General features: G+C 52.2%; 1 protein-coding gene across 1 annotated transcript in view; it reads left to right on the top strand.

Annotated features, from left to right (window-relative positions):
* ADGRA2 (adhesion G protein-coupled receptor A2) overlaps positions 1-24,846 on the top strand; it is a 52,435-nt gene that overhangs the window by 8,261 nt on the left and 19,328 nt on the right. The window contains exon 2 of the mRNA XM_038746324.1: positions 13,397-13,468. Within this exon, the coding sequence (XP_038602252.1) occupies positions 13,397-13,468 (72 nt within the window). The remainder of the gene's footprint in view (positions 1-13,396; positions 13,469-24,846) is intronic.

Below are 24,846 nucleotides of genomic sequence, written 5' to 3'. Positions count from 1 at the left end.
GTGTGTTTGTGTGTGTGTGTGTGTGAGTGTGTGTGTGCTTGTGCACGCGTGTGTGCGTGTGTGCATATGTGTGTGTGTGTGTGTGTGTGTGTGTGTGTGTGTGTGTGTGTGTGTGTGTGTGCCCAAGCCCTTTTGTCAATGAGTGCCTGAAAGTCCCTGTGAGCGTGGGCCTGGATGTGTCTATGTCAAGCCGGAGAAGTTTAACAGAGACAGACCGCGGGAAGGTGGGTGAAAAGAAACAAGCCGAGAGTCTGTCCTGCAGACTCCTAATGTTTTCCATCCATGGCTGATTGTCACTGGCTCGGCTGGGAGGTGAGACAGTTCATTGGAGAGAACACCCAGGGTGACAAAGATGAAAACCTTCCCCACCCGAATGTCTCCGGGGTGAATGGACTTTGGGTTTCCCCCTCTGGCCCCCAGGTCCTGGGCCGAGAGAAAGTAGGGGTGAGGAGGGGGCGGGGATGGGAGGAATTCCAACCCCCCTCCCCAGAGGAGACTTCAGCCCTGGGCCAGGGTCCGGTCCTTCGGGCGGTCCTTTGGGGCTCCCTCCTAACCCGAATGGGAAGCTTAGTCAAGTGGAGGAGAAAGAGAGCTCCCGGCTAGTCCCCCTTCCCTTCCTCTCTGGTATGTTGCCTCTATGTCTACCCCCATTCCAGCTGCCCTCGTCACTCCCACTTTTTCCATCTACAAAGGGGTGCCCCAGATGAAATCCAAAAGCAGGGCTTTAGGGTAGGGAAAGGGATCCCCATTCTCCATTAAAATGGGCAAATCGGGATGACATTTCTCTCGAAGCACCCCCCTGCCCTCCTTCCTCCCCAACCCCCCATTTCCCACACACTCGGGGCAACATCTTTAACATAAAATTGGAAGAATAGGGCACTTGATCTGAGGTCTTGCCAGTTTGCACCCGGTAAAACCCAATCTTTATAGGAAGCTGCTGTTTCAAGTGGTCGGCAGAGCGAGAGGAAGAAGCACTCAGTCCTTTAAAACCTGAGGTGACCGAATAATATTTCTGCTGAGGCAGCCTTCAGCATTTGATTCATTTCCCTGCTACTGCTCTGCCCCATTTTTGTTCTCACTCGTCTTCTTCTTCTTCCTTTCTCTCTGACTTCCCCCAGCTCTCCAAGTGTCAGTCACCTGTATTTATTAAGCACTTACAATCAGTCGATCTATGATATATATTGAGTGCTTACTATGTGCAAGAGCATTGTTCATTCATTCATTCAATCGTATTTATTGAGCGCTTACTGTGTGCAAGAGCACTGTACTGAGCGCTTGGAAACTACAAGTTGGCAACATATAGAGATGGTCCCTGCCCAACAACGGGCTCACAGTCTAGAAACACTTGGGAGAGTACAGTCTAATAGAGTTGGTAGACACGATCTTTGTCCTCAGGGAGTTGGCAGTGTAATATGTACACGCTCTCTCCCCTATCTAGCTTACCAACAGCTCCTCGTCTATTCCATTCATCCTTGACCTCTGGCCTTGACCCTCCACCCGGGATGCTGGTAATCCCCAGAGTAAGTAGTATCCTTTGACTCTCATTTAAGGAGACCCCACTCATTCGTTTAGGGAAAAGCAAGTCTTCCCAGTCCCCAGTCTTCCCCTCTACTCGTTTGCTCCCAAAGCAGAACTCCATGCTGTTTCTGCTGCCACCTATTCAACTTGACATTAGAGAAAGCACAGTGGTCTTTTCTGATCCAACTGATTTCCTCCCACCTTTTCACCTCCCAATTTCTAAAACTCTAGATTTGCAAAAGCCACCCACCACCTATAGCTGTTTTTGGCCACAGTGATGCCCTGGGCTGAGTTAAGCAGCGTGGCTCAATGGAACGAGCATGGGCTTTGGAGTCAGAGGTCACGGGCTCAAATCCTGGCTCCGCCACTTGTCAGCTGTGTGACTTTGGGCAAGTCACTTCACCTCTCTGTGCCTCAGTTACCTCATCTGTAAAATGGGGATTAAGACTGTGAGCCCCCCGTGGGACAACCTGATCACCTTGTATCCTCCCCAGTGCTTAGAACAGTGCTTTGCACATAGTAAGCACTTAATAAATGCCATTATTAGTATTATTATCCAGGGGGCACTCAATGAAGTATATCCTTACTGATACTATTGCTACTATTACCCTGGGGGAAGATGCTTTCAGGTCTGATATTGAAGGAACCTGGAGGTAGGAGAGAGCTGCAGCCAAGGTGAGCATGGGGAATGACCCGCTTTTAAAAATTATTATTATTAATACTAGTAATAATACACACTTACTATGTGTCAAGCACTGTTCTAAGCGCTGGGGTGGATGCAAGATAATCAGGTTGGACACAGTCCCTGCCCCACATGGGGCTCACAGTCTAAGTAGGAGGGAGGTGAATTTAACCTCCGTTTTACAGAGGAGGAAACTGAGGTTCAGAGAAGTTAAGTGACTTGCCCAGACCAGTGGCAGAGTGGGATTAGAACCCAGGTCCTCCAATTCCCAAGGCCCGTGCTCTATCCATTAGGCCTCACTGCTTCCTGTTGATAAGCATCAGCCAGAGGAGGCAATTCTCGGGATAGAGACTCTTTTCCCTGACACAGGAATTTTTCCTACCCGGGAAAGCAACTGTTTCATGGTCCCAGATAAGCACTGTCTCTTGCCTATTTCTGGGGATCCCGAGTCACATGACCTAACTGGGGACTCCCTCAGACTCCCTCAGTCTCCCTCTGGAGACTTTTCCAGAGCCCGAGTCTCTCTGGAATGAAACTGCCAGCTTAATTGTCAGGCAGAAGGGTGCCTTGCGTTCGGGCACGCACCCTCTCTGAGCAGAGGTGTGAATTCCAGGAAAGCGGTCACTCTCTGCATCACCCTGGGGTCCCCCTAACAGGCAGACCTCTGAGTCCTAAACCGGAGAAAACTGCATACTCCACCCATTCCTCCACTGCCCAGGGCAGGGACAACCCCGGCACTAAACAATGAACTGTTACCGCCCCGTCTGGGATTCAGTGCCACGACCCTGGGCAGGAGGGCACTACGTGCTCACCAGCAGACAGTTGTGTCCCCTGGGTACCTTGCTGGCCCCAAAGAGAAGGCCGTTCCCCTGTGTTGTTCGATGGCTCGTCTCGGTGCGGGGAGGAGGTTGCGAAGAGTAACGTGCCAGTCACTTTTTGTGGGTAGGCTCCCAGCTTTCCAACCGGATCCTAATTGCAAACAGCCTTTCCCAGCTGTTGCTGTGGAACACTTAGGGCTTCCAGCTAGCACGTCCCCAAATGTCCTGGTAGATCACTGCCTCTATCCCAAATTCTTTAAATCCAGCCCCCACCCCCCTGCCCCTACCCCCACCAAAAGGGATGGGAAATGTGTGGGATTCAGCTGCACCCAATGGGGCTGGCAGGGCCCATCTCAGTAAGCGATCAATAAATATTATTGATTGATTCCTGTCTTACGATAAAGAGTCTCTTCAAATTAGCCTGTTCACACTTAGGTGATACCCAGGCACCTCTTTACGAAGTGATCACCTGTAGTTACTTGGAATAGAGGTAGCAGATGGTAAGTTGGAAGCCCAGAATCTTAAACCAGAACTGGGAACCAATGCAGATGTTACTCAACTTAACTGTAAACTAGGGATCCCCGCAATTCTGATATTCTTCCCTCCATCCACTCTCTGGGCCCCCAGCTTCTGGTTGTAGAAACCCTTTATCTTCCTGATTCTGGGGGTTTGATAAACCTTTCCGGCTCCCGCCTCTGTGCTCAATTCCTCCTTGGTAATTGGCTGTGCTCCTGCTGATGTCATTAGGTGAGTGATTGACAGCTATGTGAATAGCTTTCCACCCTTGGAAGAGGGTCTTGAGGAGCTAGTGGTTTGCCTGTTGTAGAGGCTTCTGGAAGTTTCCATTTAAGGCCAGGGCAGCCTGTCACATGAAGGCTCACTAATAGCCACGGTTTTCTCTATCTCTGGAGACTCGTGCTGCTTAACCTGTAGAAGCAGGTAAGTGGGCCCGGCCATCACCATTAACCCCCTCCATCGACCCTGAGGTGCCTGGTTAGTTGGGAGGATATTGACTGCAGGCATGGGACTGAACGTTTCTCTTTCTCACTCTCTCTCTCTCTCTCTCCAGTCCCTCTGTCTCTCCACGTCTCTTTGTGTCTCTGGCCGACTGTCCATCTCCTGCTCTCTCTCTCTCTCTCTCTCTCTCTCTTTCTCTCTCTCCTTCCTCCATATGGTTCTCATAATGTCTGGGCTTGGAGACAGCAGCCAGAGGAAGTGGCTGTGCACAGAGAGCTTTTGTGAGAGAGAGAAGAGGGGGAGGGGAAGAGGAGTGGAGAAGGAGGGGAAAAAGGCAAAGAGGGCACTCCATGGGCGCCTCCAGTTCCCTCCATTTCTTCCTGCACTGCTCTGGAGACCTCTTTTGGGCTTCTCAATGAGCTCCTTATTCCCATCCGTGGATCCTTCCTCTAACAGAGTGTGGCATTCTCTCTCCCCTTCCCTGTTCCTCAACCCTCCCTCACTCTTCCCTTGGTTTAGAGCTGGATGTTGCAGCAACAGCACTTACGGGTAGAGAAACTTCTCTAGTGAAGTGGGAAAGGCTGTCTGCCCATGTGGAGAAGGCATAGGGCTCCAAGCATAAACATGTGAGGCACACAAAAAACATCCTAATGAATGTCCCAGTGGGGGTGGCAGTGGTGGCCGCAGAAAAAGTTTCTAGACCTGAGAGGGTGATCACTGACTTGAAAGATTTCTGTTTTGCTGGATGATTCTGAGCAAACCCCTTCCCCTCTCATGGCCACAAGTATCCCCTTTGAAAGATGGAAGAAAAATCCCTGCCTCTGACCTTCTTCTTTCTCTCCCCACTCCTCCTGTCTCCTCCTCCTCCCTCCTGGGGATGAGGGAACCACCTGTAGTGTCTGTGAAGCAGGAGAGGCACGTCTCCAAATGAGATCTGGGGGTCACATTTTAGGGAGAAAGGTTTCTAATTGGTTCCACATACAAGTCACTGAGAACAAATTCAGAACAGAAGGGGAGAGGTGAAAAAAGCCCTCCTCCCCCTTTGCTTTTCTCACCCAGTCCCTCTGGAGAAGGCAGAGAGGGAAATAATTCCTAGGGAAGCTGAGGCACAGGGACAAGTGACTCAGGCTCATGACAAGACCCCAGCTCTGCAGCCTTTTCTCTGTCCAACCATTTTCCCCGGCCTTCCACTTTGGGCTCCTGGCTCCCTGCTCCCCTTGGGGACTGGCCTGGCCCCCCTCCCCACCAAACATTGCTCAAGGAAGAGGGGTTGGGAGAGGAGGTGGGAGAGGGGAAGCAGCACCAGAACTGAACAGACATGGGAAGGAGTTGGAGGAAAAGCCTGGCGTCTGCTGGGAAGGTGCTTCACAGTGGGGCTGTTTATTTTCATTCCCTAAACTAAGCCACCCAGTTCTATTTAGGGACCGGGCCCTGTCAGCTAGAGAAGTCTCCCCTGACCCCGGCCCCCCACCACCCTCTTTTCCTTCCCTACCCCTTCCTTTTTCCCCTCTCTCCGCTCCTTTCTTCTATCCCTTTTCCCCTCCACCTCCTCACTCCCAAAAGACTCAGCAATATTCCTTCATTCTCAGGCCCCGGGGTCGGTGGGCTGCTGGCACTTAAGGGTTCTGCTGGCCCAGAAGGGGCTGGTTTCTTCTCCAGTTCAGGGCTTCGGTTTCCCTCCTGTGGTGGAGCCCCCAGCCCTTCCAGGGGAGCCCAAGGGACATAAAGGACACAGTGAGAAGGATGGGACCAGGTGAATGATAGGTCTCCCAGAAGCAGAGAGAAAAGAATCGATCCGTCATGGGGAGAAGAGGAGAGTAGGGGGGTTGGGAGGAGTTTCTGCTGCTGGAATTGGAAAAACTAAAGAGCTGCCCTCCGGAGGGGCCTGGCTGAGGGAGGTCAGCACTACAGAGGGCACACAAACAGACAGAGCTGCCAATAGCTTATCCCCAGGACTCCCCGGGATGGAGTTGAACTGCCCCTGGGGAGGGGAGGGTTAAGTGAGAAGTTTCTGGGGCCTGTTGGTGGGAGCGGAAATGCCTTCCCTCCCCCGTTCCCTAGACTCCCCTCCTCCCCCCACCCCCTTCGCCTCCCCCCTGCCCTGTTCCCCACTCCCCCCTCTGCCCGGCCCCTGCCCTGGTTCCCTGCTCCTGTACAGTCGTGTGTTTGAGTTAACTGGGATCTAGGAATGTTGCCCCTCCTCACCAGAGGCAGAGCAGGGGCCAGTCCAGGGGCCGCAATGGTGGGGCTCCTCAGACCAGTCTGGTGGCCACAGGCTGCCCTCAGGGAGCCCTCAGAGAGCCCTCAGCACCAGTTCCAGTCAAGGTGTCTCTGTTGGGAGATTTTCCCCTTCTTTCCCTCAGGGACTCTTTTCCCACGGCTTCTTCTCCTGCCGCCCCAACAGGGGCCACTGACCCTCCTCTACCACCACTACCACCACCACCTCACACCACCTCTCGGGAACCCCCACAAAGGAGTTGTTTCGCTGCCAGAATTTGGGGGAAGATCCTGCTAGAGAACCCAGGAGTCTGAGAGGGAGTACAAGGGGGCAGGGAGAGATCAGGGAGATCCAGGGAGTCCCATGGAGTAAAGGGACAGAGAGAAGGTAGATCCAAGAGCTCCTGGGCCTGACTGGAGTTGAGTAATGAAGTTGGACAGCGAGGTGGAGGGGACCCTGATAATCCCCTCTAGACAGAAAAGTTTTTGTGAGCAGGGATCGACTCTACCAGCTCTACTGTATTGTACTCTCTCAAGCGCTTAGTACACTTAGTGCTCAATAAATACTCTGGGCCAGTGGGGAGGCCTGAGAAAGGGAAAGGAGAGTTTGGGTTCACAGAAAGAGACCTCCTTGGACTTCCTACCGATCAATCAATCAGTGGTATGTATTGAGAACTTACTGTGTGCAGAGCACTGTACTAAGTGATTGGGAAAATACAATACCACAGTCAACAGACACGTTTCCTGCCCACAGTGAGATTACAGTCTAGAGGAGGACTTTACCTGTAATAATAATGATGGTATTTATTAAGCGCTTACTATGTGCAAAGCACTGTTCTAACCTATACCTCTCCACCCCACCCCAGAGAGGCACTGGTGGTGATGGGCTCTAATCCCAGCTATGCCCCTTGTCGGCTCTGTGGCCTTGGGCAAGTCACTTCACTTCTCTGTACCTCAGTTATCTCATCTGTAAAATGGGGATTAGGACTGTGAGCCTCATGTGGGGCAGAAACTGTGCCCAACCCAATTTGCTTGCATCTACCCCAGAGTTTAGTACAGTGTCTGGCACATAGTAAGTGCTTAACAAATACCGTAATTATTATTATCTGGTAGTCACTGGGTCCCACCATACTGGGCGCCAACTGTTGCCAACTTGTACTTCCCAAGCGCTTAGTACAGTGCTCTGCACACAGTAAGTGCTCAATAAATACGATTGATTGATTGATTGATTGATTGATTGGATTGAGTTCATGAGTCCAATCTGCAATCCTCCTCCCATAGTCCCCCCCCACCAACAAATGCCCCTCTCTGTAGGATATAGCAATATAATAATAATGATGATGATTGTCAAGTATTTACTATGAGTCAAGCACTTTACTAAGCACTGGAGTAGATAAAAAATTACCAGGTCCCACAAGGGGCTCACAGTCTAAGTACAAGAGAGAACAGGTATTGAATCCCCATTTTGCAGATGAGGGAACCGAGGTGCAGAGAAGTGAAGTGACTTGCCCAAGGTCAAACAGCAGAGAAGTAACAGAGCTGGGATTAGAACATGCTCTTTCCACTAAGCCATGCAACACTAGTCCTAGTAGAAGTAGTGACCTGGACACCTCCTCCACCTTGTAGCAACTGTGCGAGGCCAAGGGTAGCGAGAGGACCACGGCCCCATTACTGAACTTTATGAGCATTTTCCGCTTCCCCCCCACACGGTCCCCACGGAGCCCAGGCAAACCCTGATCAATCAGTCAAGTCATCCATCAGTGGAATCTGTTGAGTGCCTACCATCGTCAGAACTCTGTACGAAGCACCCTAGGAGATCTCGTACATTAGAGTGAGATCTCTAATGATGATGATGATGTCTACCCTATCCCAGAAGCCCCTCACTCTATCCCAGATCACCAATCTCCCAGACCTCTGAGGGAATCTGGCCCACGGGAGAAGTGCCTGGAGTCCTGTTACAACTGAAGACACCTGTCATTGCCCGCCAAAGGAAGCTCTCTCTCTTGGAGCAAGGCCAGTGGGAAGAGCCAAAAGGATATTTCCCTGAGCTAACCTGATTGGGTCTCTGGATCTGGAGTCCAATAGGCTCCTCTCTCCCGGGCTCCAGCTAGGATCTACATCCACTTTAGAGCACCCCAGTTTGGCACTGGAGCCTTGGATAATTAAGCCCTCTATTGCTATCCTCTTCCTCAGCCTAGTTCAGAGAAAGGTGGGTCTATTTTCCCCCTCTAGTCTATAAACTTCTTGAGCGTGGGGCTCACACCTACTTCTCTCTTGCATTGTGCTCTCACACGGGCTTAGTACAGTGCTCTGTACACAGTAAATAAATATCACTCAATAAATACCACTGATTGATTGATCGACTAAGGCTGGAAGAGATGTTTTATGCAGAAGGGACAGGATGGGTCATTTGACTGGCCCAGTTCTGATGCACCATCTTGGGACTGGAGGGTCAAAGGGCAGAGTTCACAGAGTGTTAATAAGAGGTGGGTGTTGGGGGAGTGATGAAGTGAGGATTGAAAGGGAGGCCCCGCCTCTCAGTGGCAGCATCAGAACTTGCCCTTGTCCCCTCAGGACCTGGATCTGGGCGTGGACAGTTCTTTGGCCAGAGGAAGAGGGTGGAGGTTGAGGGGAAAAGTCCCTGCTACCCCAAATCTGGCCCTGGCACTTCCTGCCAGCTCCTTCCATTATCTGAAGGCTGGAAAGCAGAGGGAGAAGGAAGAGAGTAGTTGCAACTTGCTTGGTCCAGTACTGCTGATTCTATTCACTTACGTGCATGGGCATACACTGAGTACACGTGTTTGTATGTGATATCGCAAACACATGTCTTTATGTACGTGTGCATACTCTCAGCAGGTGGGCAGGGTGGGCGTGCTTAGATTCTAACTCAAGTGTGTGCCCGCACAGGACTGCTGCCCAAAGGGGCACCTAGTGAAGTTCTCTCTGTCTCTCCATCTGACAGACTCTGCAGGGGGCCAAGTGGGCAACCCAGGAACCTCTGTGCCTGCTCAGAGCTGTCATCCCCTTCAGCTCAAGGAAGCCCAAACAGGGTGGGGAAGAGGAGGGATGAGGGGGAGCACAGTGAGACCTGCCATTCTGCAGCTCTGTTGGGGCTCTGCTCAAATGCGGGCCTTCCTAGCAGACTCCAGCCACTTGCTCCATTGAACTCTCACCTCATTAGTGACTAACTCAGGAATTACTTCCCCCCTCCCCCTCTCAGAAGCTCCCAGATTCAGGAAGGGCCCTTCCCTAACCACCCTCCCGCGACCCAGCCCCGCGGAGAGGCTCCTGCAGTTAATGGACCCTCTGCCCAGCATTTTGACCCCTCCTTGGCCTCATGTCTGTCTCTGAGACTCAGAGCTGAGTGTTTCAGCTCTGCCTTCCCCGGCTGCCTCCCCAGGGAAGGACTCGGGTTGGAGGCAGGGCTCTGGCAGAGTCTGGGTCTGGGGGAGACTGGCAGGGAGGGGCTGGGTCTCGGAGAGCTTTTCGCAGAGAGGAAGCACTGGGTCTGGGGGTGACTGGAAAGGAGGGGCTGGAACTGGGGGAGGTTCTGACAGGGAAGGGATGGGGCTGGGAGAGACGGACAGGGAGGGTCTGGGGAAAACTCTTGAAGGGAGGAGGTGCTGGGTCCAGGAGAGACTGGCAGAGAGGGGCTGGAGGAGACTGGTAGTGAGGGGCTGGGTCCCGAGGGGCCTCTGGCAGGGAGAGGCAGGAACTGGGGGACAATCTGGCAGGGAGGAGGGGCTGGGTCTAGGAGAGACCCTGGCAGGGAGGAGTTTCTGGGTCTGGAGGAGACTGGCAGGGAGGAGGAGCTGGATCCGAGGGATACTGGAAGGGATCCAGGGGAGACTCTGACAGGAAGGGACTGGGTCTAGGGGAGACTCTGGCAGGGAGGAGGTTTTGGGTCCAGGGGAGTCTCTTGCAGGGAGGAGGTTCTGGGTCTGGGAGAGACTGGCGGGGAGGAGCTGGATCTGAGGGAGACTGGCAGGGATCTGGGGGAGACTCTGACAGGAAGGGACTGGGCCTAGAGGTCCTGGGTCCAGGGGAGACTCTGGCAGGGAGGAGGTTCTGGGTCCAGGGGAGGCTGGCAGGGAGGAGGGACTGGAGCTGAGGGAGATTCTGACAGGGAGAGGCTGGGTCTAGGGGAAACTGACAGGGAAGAGCAAGGTCTGAGGGAGACTGTCAGGAAGGAGGTGCTGCTGCGGAACAGGACTGATGGGCTGAGGAAGGGAACCCCATATGGAGAGCAGCCCTTACCCGTCTAAGGAGCGGCCCAGGAAGGTCTGGGGTGAGAAGGAAGCCTGGCTACGGAGCTCCTCCTTTCCTGACTGCGCCCCTGGGTCGCATCCTTGAAGGCAGAGGCGTCGTGGGGACTCTGGCCGTGGGCCGGAGAGGCATTTTCATCCACCCCGTTACTCCCAGGGGGAATTTAGGTCAGTGTTTCTCCCTTCCCACCTTGAGCTCTCCGCTCCCCCGCACAAAATGCACGCACGCAGTATGTTAGTTCTCCGCAATTCATACTAAAGAACTAACAGTCCAAGAACTGTCTGAGGGAAGAGGGGGCATAGGAGTAGCTGGTAAGGGAGAGTCCGCAGGACCCCTTGGCAGAGCCTGGGTTTGGGCTGCGGGAAAAGCAGCCCCCCCCCACATAATAAAAACAACTTGTCCCGGTTTCTGGCGGGATCAAAGAGCCCTCCCTCTAATTCTGACCCACGCTTGGTTTCCCAGCCCTGGATAGAGCCCCCCATTCTCTCAGGGCCTCGCAGGGCCGGAAACGTGGAAGCAAACGGACCGGGAAGCACCGCCCTGAGCGAGGGAGTCGAGAGGGTGGAGGGTGGGGGCGGATTGGGGAAAGGGCAGAGGGGAGGTGTCCCTACAGGGCCCCGCCCGAGGTCTGGGGCACAGCTGGTCGCTGCCCTTGGCCGCCTGTCCGGGAGGCCCGCATTGTTCTGGCCAGGGGGCCCCTCCCCTCTAATACCCAGTCGGGGGGCTGGGGTGAGCCCTGCTTCCCTTCGGGAAGTGGAACAGCAAGCATCCCGACTGTGGGGCGGGGGGACGGGGGATGGAGCTGGGGGAGGTGGGCGACCCAAAGCTGGGGAGGTGGGCGGCCCACGGTTTATCCACCTCCCCACGGCACCTGTATATATGTTTATACAAATATATTACTCTATTTTACTTGTACATATTTACTGTTCTATTTATTTTACTAATGATGTATATATGTTTGTGCATATTTATTACTCTATTTATTTTACTTGTACATATCTATTCTATTTATTTTATTTTGTTAGTACGTTTGGTTTTGTTCTCTGTCTCCCCCCTTTTAGACTGTGAACCCACTGTTGGGTAGGGACCGTCTCTATATGTTGCCAGCTTGTACTTCCCAAGCGCTTAGTACAGTGCTCTTCACACAGTAAGCGCTCAATAAATACGATGGATTGATTGATTGATTGATGTGCCTTTAGCTTTACTTCTATTTGTTCTGACGACTTGACACCGGCCCACATGTTTTGTTTCGCTGTCTGTCTCCCCCTTCTAGACTGTGAGCCCGTTATTGGGTAGGGACCGTCTTTATATGTTGCCCACTTGCACTTCCCAAGCGCTTAGTACAGTGCTCTGCACACAGTAAGCGCTCAATAAATACGATTGATTGATTGATCTGCACACAGCAAGCGCTCAATAAATACGACTGAATGAATGAATAAATGAATAAAGGGGGGCCGTCCTGGGCGACGCTTCGGGGCTCCCCGAGGGGGAATCATTCATTCGTTCGTTCAGTCGTATTTACTGAGAGCTTACTATGTGCAGAACACTGGACTGAGCGCTTTTTAGACTGTGAGCCCTGTGTTGGGTAGGGGCTGTCTCTATATGTTGCCAACTTGGACTTCCCAAGCGCTTAGTACAGTGAGTAAGCGCTCAATGAATACGATTGATTGATTGATTGATTGATTGATTGATTGGAAAGTACAAGTCAGCAACAAATAGAGCCAATGGCCGCCCACACCGGGCTCACAGTCTAGAAGGGGGGAGACGGACACCAAATCAAGTAAACAGGCCGTCAGCGACCCCTCCTCTGGCCCTGCGGATCCCCTGCCCGTTTTGGTCACCCGCGAAATCCAGGCCTTCCTCGGACCCCCGGGCCCGTCCTCCCAGGGCTCCGGAGGCTCATTAAGGCTCTTTAATGAGCAATTAGCGTCCGGGGCCGGAGTCCCACTGCGCCTCTCCCGGCCCGGCGCCTTTCCCCTGCCCAGGAAACCTGAACTAGGGCGGGAGGGAGCAAGCCCACCCTCGCTGGGAAGGAAAAACCCATCCTCCCCCTTCCCCAACGGGGTTAAAGTTGGCCTGAGCGCCAGGGGAGCTGCTCCCCTCGGCCGGGCTCATTCAATCGTATTTACTGAGCGCTTACTGTGTGCAAAGTACTGTAAAAAGCGCTTTAGTTCGGGAGTCCACGGATACAGACCTCCCCTCAACCCCCCAGCCTGAGACATCCTCCCTCCGCCAAGCCGAGGGGACCAAGGAGGACGTGGGTCACCCGAGGTCGCGCTCCCTCAGCTTAAAGGAGTCAGCTTTGGGAGGATAAGAATAATTGTGGCGTTTGTTAAGTACTCACTAGATATAAGCAAATCCAGAGGGACAACATCCCTGTCCCACGTGGAGTTCACAGTCTTTAATTCCCATTTTACAGATGAGGAACTGAGACGCAGAGAAGTGAAGGGGCTTACCCAAGGTCACCCAGCAGACAAGTGGTGGAGCTGGGATTAGTCCTTCTGACTCCCATGCCCGTGCTCTAGCCACTAGGCCATGCAGGAGGGCACAGAGACTGTGTCTAACCCGGTGATTTGGACTCTCCCCCAGGTCTTAGTACAAGAGAGGATGGGGTATGGGCACGCTTCCCCCCTCTCCCCAGCCCTGAGCTGTTTCTCCCCTGGGGCTCCAGCCCCAGAGGGTGACCCCCACTCGGGCATCCAGAGGGCATGGGTTAAGAGGCTGGGCCTGGCCCAGGACAAATCAAGAGGCCCCACCTTGGTCCTGGGCCTGTTTGTGGGCTGGGGCCGGTGACGGGGGGGCTAGCGGGGTCCAGTCGCCTGCTCCGGCGCTGAAGGGTCAGGAAGAGCGTGGTTGTGCAGCTGAACCTGAGTGGGTCTGTGGGTCTCTCTCCACAGGACCCTGACCATCCCACCCAATCCTCTTTTCTCCCCCGCAGGCTCCTGGGCAACAACAGGATCGTGGGCCTGAGGAACTGCTCCTTCCATGGGCTGCACGCGCTGGAGAAGCTGTAAGTGATGGTTGCTCGGGGTTGGGGCGGGGGGGGGGGGGCGGTGGCGTGGAACCCCACCGGGGTCATCGCAACAGGAGAGAGAGGTCCAGGCATTCAGGTGTTTCCCGTTCCCCTGCCTCCCCTCCGCCTCTCCCTCTCCGGACACCCCTCATCCCCCATTGGTCTTCACGGGCTCTCGCCTCCCTCCGGATGCATTTCCCAAATGCCTTTTTTCTCTCCTAAAGCCCAGTAGTCCAGCCAGGCAGACAGTCATCCTGTCAGAGGAATGATCGTTTACTCCTGATGATACCTACCCACCAAGTGACCCTATGGGGGTGGGGAGGAGGGCTTCTGGGAGCTGTTGGGGTCGAGAAAGGATCTGAAGGAGGAGAGGCCACACGAGCGGAGGGTCAGGGCCACGCACGAGGTGGGGGGGAGAGAATGGTTAGGAGGTTTCACTGCTCTCCCTCCTTTTTTTATGGTATTTCTTCATTCATTCATTCATTCAGTCGTATTTATTGAGCGCTTCCTATGTGCAGAGCACTGTACTAAGCACTTGGGAAGTACAAGTTGGCAACATATAGAGACAGTCCCTACCCAACAGCAGGCTCACAGTCTAGAAGGGGGAGACAGGCAACAAAACAAAACATATTAACAAAATAAAATAAATAGAATAGAGTAATAAATACGTACAAACATATATACATATATACAGGTGCTGTGGGGAGGGGAAGGAGGTAAGGTGGGGGGGGATGGGGAGGAGAGGAAGGAGGAGGCTCAGTCTGGGAAGGCCTCCTGGAGGAGGTGAGCTCTCAATAGGGCTCTGAAGGGAGGAAGAGAACTAACTTGGCAGATGTGCGGAGGGAGGGCATTCCAGGCCAGGGGGAGGACGTGGGCCGGGGGTCGACGGCGGGACAGGCGAGAATGAGGCACGGTGAGGAGATTAGCGGCAGAGGAGCGGAGGGTGCGGGCTGGGCTGTAGAAGGAGAGAAGGGAGGTGAGGTAGGAGGGGACGAGGTGATGGACAGCCTTGAAGCTGAGGGTGAGGAGTTTTTGCCTGATGCTCAGATTGATTGGTAGCCACTGGAGATTTTTGAGGAGGGCAGTAACATGCCCAGAGCGTTTCTGCACAAAGAAACATTTCTTAAGCACTTAGTGTGTGCCAGGCACTGTTCTAAGCGCTGGGGTGGGTACAAAGTATTCAGGTTGGACCCAGTCCATGTCTCATCTGGAGCTCACAGCCTTAATCCCCTTTTTACAGATGAGGTAACTTGGGCACAAAGAAGTGAAGTGGCTTGCCCAAGGTCACACAGAGCAAACGAGTGGTGGGGCTGGGATTAGAACTCAGGTCCTTCTAACTCCCAGGTCCGGGCTCTAGCCGCTAGGCTATGCTTCTTCAAGTAGCATGAGCCGAAATAGGCAGATGCTTCAGGGCCTGGCTCCTCTGGTGGAATCAATCAATCAATCGTATTTATTGAGCACTTATTGTGTGCACAGCACTGTACTAAGCGCTTGGGAAGTCCAAGTTGGCAACATATAGAGACAGTCCCTATCCAACAGTGGGCTCACAGTCTAGGGGGGGAGAATCTGTGCCCCAGCTCCAGAAGTCAACCTATCAGTGGCATTTAGTGAGTGCTTACCGTGTGCAGAACGCTGTGCTGAGATTCTGCAGCGCAGGGTTTGGGGATCCTGCAGGAACTCAGCACCTGGGGTAAGGGCAGAAACCTTCACCAAATCAATCAATGGTATTTATTGAATGCTTACTGTGTGCAGAGCACTGCCTAAGCACATTAATTCGTTCAATCACATTTATAGAGCGCTTACTGTGTGCAAAGTACTGTACTAAGCCCTTGGGAGAGTATAATATAACCCAAAACAGACACGCTCCCTGCCCACAGTGAGCTCACATGGGAGAGCTCAATACAATAGAGTTGGCTCTTAGACAATAAGCTGCTAGCCTGAGTTACTGACATAAGCTTTCTAAGAAAGACCCATCCCATTGAAGGGAGATGGAGCCTGGAAATAGGCCAAGAGGAGCAGAGGCCATGACTCTAGGAGATGGAGGGAGAACACGTGTGTGTGTGCGTGAGTGTGTTTGTGCGTGCCATGTACAGAGTGACACATACCGCATTGCTTGGAGTTTGTCAGCTCGGTATCCTAAGTAATGCGTAGGCCTGACAGGAAGAATGAGAAGTCACGAAAGGAGAGATTTGAAAGTATCCCGTTCGCCAAAAGCCGATGAAATGATTTGACTTTCCACGCAAGCGGTTAGGAATTCAGTATTTCAGCTCCTAAACTTGAGTGAGCTCAGTGACCGAGAACTGAGTTCAGGAGCATCGTACTTAAGTTCCAGTCTTGTTCCAGCATCTTTAATAGGGCAAAACCAGAGAACTGTTTTCCAGCCACGTGTCCTGGAAGTGATTAGGAATGGAGTTCTCCCTCTTTCCAGGGACAGTGGTGTGTGTCAGTACCTCTGACCGGTCTCTCCCTCCCACTGGTCTTTCACAGGTCCAAGACCTTTCCCAGGTCTGATCCAGGTCAATCAGAGTTTCAGAGCACAAATGTTCCTTCACCCTAGTTTTCCTTCAATTTAATACCAAGCCCCACTTAACACAAATAGCAAACTGAGACTTACTTGAGAACTGAGGCTCAAATGAAGCACCGGTTACCCCAGACACACACTGCAAACTACTACTACTAATAATGGTATTTATTAAGCGCTTACTATGTGCCAAGCACTGTTCTAAGCATTGGAGTAGATACAAGGTAATCAGTTTGTCCCTTGTGAACCTCACAGTCTTCATCCCCATTTTCCAGATGAGGTCACTGAGACACAGAGAAGTTAAGTGGCTTGCTCAAGGTCACACAACAGACAAATGGCAGAGGCAGCATTAGAACCTACATCCTCTGATTCCCAAGCCTTGCTCTTGCCACTAAGCCGTGCTGCTTTTCTATTAGAAAGGTTCATCTTAGTGGGAAGGCTTAGATGTTGTCCTGCCTTAAAGCAGGGGGATGTACTCAATGACCCCTTCCAGCCCTATTAGTCCCTGAAATTAGTTCATTATTGCCCTTATATTGGTCACCTGAGATTGTCTGCTGTATTGAAAGAGGGGAGGAAGGGGTGAAGGAGAACAGCCTCAGTTACTTGAAAAATTAGTAAGGGTCTACGTTGCAGTGGCTTTGTTTGAAAATGACTAAGTGCAGCCGAACAGACTGGCTTCTTGTAGTAATCCAATTTTGCTCTTAGTCCCAGCTTGTCCATTGTGGGTCACCGCCCGACTATGTTAGTCCAGAATCTGTGTTTTTAGGTTGAAGAGTGTGTGTGTATGCATGAGCATTCAGTGTATGGAGAGAAGGGGGACAGGACAGGTCTCCTTGAGGGTGGGAGAGACAGAGGAGAAAGTGCCTGTGACACTCTCCAGGGGTCTGTACTCCTGAGTGGAGGATTATATTTTCCCATCCTCTGAAGGATTCTGTTGGCCTGGACTCTTACTTTGAAAATAAATGGGCCGGCTGGAAAATATTAAATGAAAGCTGAAGAGGAATTAAGTTATGTTAGACCCTCAGAATTAAATGAAGAGTCCCACATATCCCGGGCTGCAATGATTTTGTGACTTTGCACCCTGGTTCTCAGCCTCATAACTCTGACTTAGCCCAAAGCATTCAAGAGAAGATGGCAGACCACTTTTGCATCAGTCTCCTTCGTGTTGTGAGCAACTCCCGCACTTAGAATGGGTTCGGGGATAGCCAAACTGTTTACAATAAAGGGGAGACTGGAGGGAGGATGTCCCATTGAAATTGTCCCTTACTCCAGGATCATGGTCACCTCCGCTACCATCTGCCAGTGGACTATCCCCAGAAGTTGCTATTTCTTGATTTTTTTCCCCTTCCCACTTTCCCAAAATTACTCATCTGCTATCACACACTATATACCCGAAAGCACATGACAGGGAAGAGGTACGGGGAGAGTTAGTGATATTCACTGCTGGACCATAAGTAGCCCGGAGCTCTCAGTTTAGAGAACACCTCTAGACTGTAAGCTAGCCAAAGGCAAGAAATGTATCTGCCACCTCTGTAATCTCCCAAGCACTTAACACAGTGCTCTGCACCTAGTAACTGCTCAATAAATACCACTGGTTGACCAGAGCAGGAGACATTAAGAAAGAGGGTGCATGTACACAGACACAAGGGGCCGGGCTGGGGGGGAAGGGGGCCGATGAGGGCAGCGTGGTCTGCCCCTTAATGATTTGTAGTCACCTAATGAGATTAATGAGCCCTGGGGGCTGGTATGCGCCTGGTGCTGGGGCACTCATTAGAAACAGACGCTCTCGGGAATCAGGGAGCAAGGGGAGGGTGCAGGTTCTTACAGGCCAGATGGTTTCAATTAGTTTGGGATTGGGGGAGGGAGGCGAGGATGATTCCCCCCTCCCACCCCTATCCCCCCGTCCGGGAGCTGGGGGAATGCGCCACAGAGACTGCCACCCCCAGTGTAGGCTGAAGGCCTTCTTTCCTCCAGTGCCGCTGCGGCTCTGAGAAGACAAGGGACTCGCCTCTAGCCCCCAGTCGGAGGAACGGCAAGGAGGCCCAGCAGACCAGGACCCTCAGATGCTGCTGTGGCCTCCAGAGCTCCTCCCCTCCTAGCAGCAGGCAGAGGAGAACGTGGGGACCCGGGGTCGTGTTCTCTGCGTGTGTCTGCCTCGCTTGGCTTTCTAATTAACGCGGGAAGTCTTGTAGGGTTGGAAGGAGGAGCCGTTCTGTGGCCTCAGACCCTGTAATTTGGTCTCCAAACCTACGAGCAGGGAGGTCCGTGGGGGCTGGAGGGAGCCGGCTCTGGGCCGCTCCCCTCCCCGCACACCACTACCCGGCCTGCTCAGTTGCTACCTGGGAATTACCAGGAAATCCAACAGGAGGAGAATCAATCAATCAATCAATCGTATTTATTGAGCGCTTACTGTGTGCAGAGCACTGTACTAAGCGCTTGGGAAGTACAAGTTGGCGACATATAGAGACATGGAGACAGGAGAGTCAGACTTCTGTGAGGGCACCTGGCCGTGCATGTGCCTGTGTGTCTGGGCATCCAAGAAGTCTCCCTGAGTGTGTGGGAGGAACAGTCCCAACCCAAGGGCAGAGAACTGTCTAGTGGGAGGAAGGAAGAGGGTGGAAAGGAGTCCCCCACCTTCCTCCAGGGGCTTTCCAATGGAGCCAGGCCTTGTCGAAAGGGAGTAACAGGCCGTCTCCCCAGCTGGGAGGGGTGAGAAAGCTAATGAGCTGTGTCCTGGCTCTGAAAGAGCCACCTATCTCCCTTCCTGCAAGGGCCAGATGCCTGCGATGAAGAGAAGGCTATAGCCAGTTAGTCTTCTCCCCTGAAGCTCCTTCTCCCTGGCCTCCACAGGCCAAGTGGGTGGGACTGGGGTTCTCAGATTTGGGGGTGCGCAAGCAGACCCCAACCCCCTTGTCCCCTGAGTGGGGAGGGGATGCGGCCTGACTCTCCAGGGCAGGCCCTGTTTTCTGGTACTTTGGAGGAGAGACGTACTACCCCAGATCCCTCTGCCGCCTTGGTATGGGAGGGGATGGGGAGGAAGGGGTGGGGAGGCAGCGCCATTGTCTGGGGGGCTTGTCCAGGATTGGCGGCCCATGTGGCCCAGGTCTCTGGGCTCCGGGCTGCCCAGACTGGCTCCCGGCTGCAGGAAACCGAGGGCAGGAAGAGGCAGTGGGGCCCGTGCAGCATAACAGGCAGAGAGCTCCCATCTGCAAAGCATCAGCTGGGCCAGCAGGGTGGGGGGAGGAAATGGGAATAAACACAAGTTAGCCGGGAGGGTGGGGGCGGGGGGCCACGGCCTCAGCCCCTTGGCAGCCCATGAAGGGAAGTGACACAATGAGGAATGTGTTTCCCTCTGCCAGTCCTGCGCGGGAGCCGTGCTTCGGGCCGTGGGGTAGGAGGCCGGGCCGGGGAATGACCTGGATAGCGGAGCAAATGCTGAGGCCCGTCCCAGGCATGGGACTGGGAAGGAGCCGGAGGGCTGTGGCATTAAATTGTGGAGAGGGGGTCCAACGGGGTCTCCCTCGGGAGCACCACGTGTGCGCGTTCGGGGGTCTCAGGGGCTGCGTGAGTAGGTGCAGCCGTTGCCTGAATGTTTACTTATGTATGTGAGTTGGCATCCCTACACGTCCAGAAGAGAGTGAGTGTGTATGTTGGGATCCTTTTCTTTCCTCATGCTAGTCAGGGGGTGCTGGGCTCCTCTGGGGCCGGGTCCTTTGTACCCCACTGCTCTGCTCCGTGGGATTTCTAGGGACAGGGTTCAAGATGGGGGAGGGTTGAGGCATGAGTGACAAGAGTGGAGGAGGAGGAGGCCAGAGAAGGGGTGAGTGTGTGTAATTTACACTCACTCCGGCTGTTTATGTTAAGTCTCTGGTTTTCAGCCAAACTGCCCCCCTGATGGGGATGGGACCGCCCCTGTCCCAGCTTCCTTTCTCCACAGCAGGGATCAAGCTCCATTAACCCCTCCCTAGTCATTGTCCAAGGCGCGCTGGGAGGATCAATTCCCTCCAGAATTGATCGTCAGCTCTCCCTCCCAGCAGGGCTCCGGGGTCTCCCATGCAGTGGGCCAGTCAGGGAAGGGAGATGATTTGGGTGCTTCTCCGGGGCTCTAGCCCGAGCGGGGCGATTCCCCAGCCTTCATTGTGGGCGGATGCTCCCAGTAGGCCTCACTCAGGGATAATCTCCTCCTGGCCACTCCAAGCCCCACCCAAACAGGCTAGGGGGTTCGCCTGGGCCACATCAGAATTCATAGAGAGATACTGCGCTCGGCCTGAGCTCTAGAGTCAGAGCTTTCCAACTGGAGACCATGATTATTCTTATTATTATTATTACTAATAATGAGTGAACTGTTCTAAGCGCTGAGGTAGATACAAGTTAATCCGGCTGGATCCAGTCCCTCTCTAACATGGGGCTCACTGTATAGGAGGGAGAACAGGTCCTGAATCCCCATTTTCTGCTGAGGAAACTGAGGCACAGAAGTTAAGTGACTTGACCAAGGTCACGCAGCAGACACCCGGCAGACCTGGTTAAAACACAGGTCCTCTGAGTCTCAGGTCTGTGCTCTTTCCACTAGGCCTCGACTGGGAAATTAATTAGTCAATCAGGTGGTATTTATTGAATGCTTACTGTGTAATGAGCACTGTACTAAGCACCTGAAAGAGAACAATGCAGTAGAGTTGGTAGATGTGTTCCCTGCCCACTCAGGAGCCTACAGTCTAGGAGGGGTGACCAACATTAAAATAAATTACTGCTGAGGGAATGGGAGAGTATGAGGATAGGTACATGAGTGCAGGGGGGTTAGGGTGAGCATCAAGTGCTTAAGAGGTACAGATCCAAGTTCAGAGGCAACGTAGAAGGGAGGCTGAATAAGAGACGTGAGGGCCTAAAACAGGGAAGACCTTTGGAGGAGGTGTGATTTTAGGAGGATTTTGAAGGTGGGGAGAGTGGTGGTGTGTCAGATATGAAGGGGAAGGGAGTTCTTGGACAGAGGGAGGATGTGGGCATGGAGTCATTGGCGAGAGAAAAGAGATTGGGGTTCAGTGAGTAGGCTGGTGGTAGAAGAGCGAAATGTGTGGACTGGTTTGGAGTAAGAGGCAATGTAGAAAGGTGAGAGCTGATTTAAGTGCCTTAAAGCCAATGGTGAGGAGTTCTTATTGGATTCTTCACCCTCCAATCAATCATTCAACGCTATTAATGGGGTGCTTACTGTGAACAGAGCGCTGTACTAAGTGCTTGGGAGAGAACAACGTAACAGAGTTGGTAGACACGTTCCCTGCCCACTAGGACTTTACAGTCTTGAGGTGGAGGCAGTCGTTAAAATTAATTATGGTTATGTCATTAAGTGCTGTGGGGCTGAGGGTACAGCTCCGAGTGCATAGGCAATGCAGAAGGCAGAGGGAGCAAGGGAAATGAAGGTTTAATCGGCGAAGGCCTCTTGAAGAAGATGTGGTTTTAATAAGACACATATATACTATATGACAGTCGTATATGACAGGGAAGAGGGAGGTTGTCGGCTAGGGATCGGTGGAGAGATAGATGAGACTGAGGTTCAATGAGTAGGTTGGCATTGGAGGAGTAAAGCATGTGGCCTGGGTTGAAATAGGAACTCAGCGATGTAAGATAAGAGGGATGAGCTGATTGAGTGTCTTAAAGTCGATAGGAAGGAGTTTTTGTTGCAGAGGTGAATGGGTAATCACTGGGGGTTCTTGAGGGATTCATTCATTCATCCAATCGTCTTTATTGAGTGCTCACTGTGTGCAGAGCACTATACTAAGCGCTTGGGAAGTACAAGTCGGCAACATATAGAGACGGTCCCTACCCAATAATGGGATCACAGTCTAGAAGGGGGAGACAGACAACAGAACAAAACATGCAGACAGGGGTCAAAATCATCAGAACAAATAGAATTAAACCTATATGCACATCATTAAAATAAATAGAATAAGTACAAGTAAAATAGAGTAATAAATCTGTACAAATATATATACAAGTGCTGTGGGGAGGGGAAGGAGGTAGGGCAGGGGGATGGGGAGGAGGAGAGGGAAAAGGGGGCTCAGTCTGGGAAGGCCTCCTGGAGGAGGTGAGCTCTCAGTAGGGCTTTGAAGGGAGGAAGAGAGCTAGCTTGACCACTGGGGGTTCTTGAAGAATGAGGAGATGTGAACTGAATGGTTAAAAAAAAACTGATCTGGGCAGCGGAGTGAAGTGTGGCTTGGAGAAGGGGAAGGCAGGAGGCAGATAAGTCAGAGAGGAGGCCGATGGTGTGATGGATACAGCCCGGGCCTGGGACTCAGAAGGTCGTGGGTTCTAATCCCGGCTCCGCCACTTGTCTGCTGTGTGATCTTGGGCAAGTCACTTCCTTCCTCTGTGCCTCAGTTACCTCATCTGTAAAGTGGGGATTGAGACCGGGAGCCCCATCTGGGACAGGGACTGTGCTTACTTCTATCCACCCCAGTGCTTAGTACAATGCTCGGCACACAAGTAAGCGTTTGACAAATACCACCGATATTATTATTCGAGGTGGGATAAGATCAGCGATTGGATCAGCACAGCAGCAGTTTGGAGGGAGAGGAAAGGGTAGATTTTCATTCATTCATTCAATCGTATTTATTGAGCGCTTACTGTGTGCAGAGTACTGTACTAAGCGCTTGGGAAGTACAAATGGGCAACATATAAAGACGGTCCCTACCCAACAACGGGCTTACAGTCTAGAAGGGGGATGTGAAACTTATGCCGATTTAAAAACATTACAGAGAAAGAATAGGAAGGAGACTGACGAAAGGTAAATAGGCTACTTCTGACACCGTGGATTGCTCCCTTTTCCTGGAAACACTACGTAACCTTGCTTTTACTGCCACAGTTCTCTCCTCTTACCTTTCTGACCAGTTCTTCTCAGTCCCCCTCTCTGGCCCTTCCTCTGCCTCAGTCAATAAGTAGTATTTATTGAGTGCTTATGGTGTACACAGCACTGTACTAAGTACTTGGGCTAGTAGACACATTTTCTGTCCTCAAGGAGTTACAGTCTAGTATGGGAATACGGACATCAAAATAAATTACAGATGGGGGAAATGGCAGAGTATAGCAATTTCTACTTAAGTACTCTCATTCTCTAATTGTGAGTGTCCTTCAAGACTGTTCCGTGTCCCTTTCAATTTTTGTGATGTTGTGAAGGTAGATGGGGCAGGATTTAGTGACAGATTGAATATGTGGGGGGGAATGAGAGAGATGAGCTGAGGATAATGCCAAGGTTAGGCGTCTGGGAGACAGGGATTCATTCATTCATTCAATCGTATTTATTGAGCGCTTACTGTGTGCAGAGCACTGTACTAAGCGTTTGGGAAGTATAAGTCAGTAACATATAGGGACTGAGACTGTGAGCCCATGAGGGACAGGGACCATGCCCAACCTGGTAAACCTGCATCTACTCCAGCACTTTATAGTGCCCGGCACTTAGTAAGGGCTTAACAGATACCACAATTATTATTATTATAAGTTGTGCAGATAGAGGAAAAAGTATCACCCCTGCCGGGCCCACAAGCAACAGTCTACACTGTGAGCCCCCTGTTGGGCAGGGACCGTCTCTATATGTTGCCAACTTGTACTTCCCAAGCGCTTAGTACAGTGCTCTGCACACAGTAAGCGCTCAATAAATATGATTGAATGAATATAGAGACGGTCCCTACCCAACAACGGGCTCACAGTCTAGAAGGGGGAGACAGACAACAAAACAAAACATGTAGACAGGTGTCAAAACCGTTAGAAGAAATAGAATTATAGCTATATGCACATCATTAATAAAATGGAGTAGTAAATATGTACAAGTAAAATAAATAGAATAATAAATATGTACAAATATATACAAGTGCTGCGGGGAGGGGAAGGAGGTGGGGGGGGAGGGGGGCGATGGGAAGGAGGAGAGGAAAAAGGGGGCTTAGTCTGGGATGATAGTAATGGTGTCTCCAGTGATAGGAGTTGCTCTGCTCTTTGGGCACTGTCTCTGACCCCCAGCAGCAGGAGTGTTTGAGGATCTTTGTTCTATCCCTTCCCCTTCCCTGTCCCTTCTGAGCCTATTCCTGACTTCCTCTATCAATCGAATTTATTGAACATTTGCTGTACTAAGCACGCGGGAGAGTACAATATAACAAGAAACAGTGATAGGAAACAGTGATAGGAAAAGGCAGGGGAAAAACTCTGAGCGGATCCATGCGGGATTAGCCTTGGAAGCCAGTCCAGCGGGAGGGAGGAAAAACCTCGGTTCCGTGCCATTTAAGGTCTTGAAAAGCGCCTTACTCTGCATTCCAGCTTGGAGCACCTGGGAATATTGGCCTTCCTTAACCTCCCCTGCCCTCTCCCGCAAGCCACCTGGCCTTCGGTCGGCGGGCCAGGTGGGCGGGGGCCCGCAGGTGTGTGGAACTGTCCCTTCAGCACTGCCTCCTCCTCTTCCTCCTCCTCCCCCGGCAGGGGAGGACAGGTGGACAATCTGGTCATCATCATCATCATCAATCGTATTTATTGAGCGCTTACTATGTGCAGAGCACTGTACTAAGCGCTTGGGAAGTACAAATTGGCAACATATAGAGACAGTCCATACCCAACAGTGGGCTCACAGTCTAAAAGGGGGAGACAGAGAACAAAACCAAACCTACTAACAAAATAAAATAAATAGAATAGATAAGTACAAATAAAATAGAGTAATAAATATGTACAAACATATATACATATATACAGGTGCTGTGGGGAAGGGAAGGAGGTAAGATGGGGGGGATGGAAAGGGGGACGAGGGGGGAGGAAGGGGCTCAGTGTGGGAAGGCCTCCTGGAGGAGGTGAGCTCTCAGTAGGGCCTTGAAGGGAGGAAGAGAGC

Source organism: Tachyglossus aculeatus, chromosome 5 (genome assembly GCF_015852505.1).
Source record: "Tachyglossus aculeatus isolate mTacAcu1 chromosome 5, mTacAcu1.pri, whole genome shotgun sequence".
NCBI classification, from domain to species: Eukaryota; Metazoa; Chordata; class Mammalia; order Monotremata; family Tachyglossidae; genus Tachyglossus; species Tachyglossus aculeatus.
This window is presented reverse-complemented; position numbering and strand designations above follow the sequence as displayed.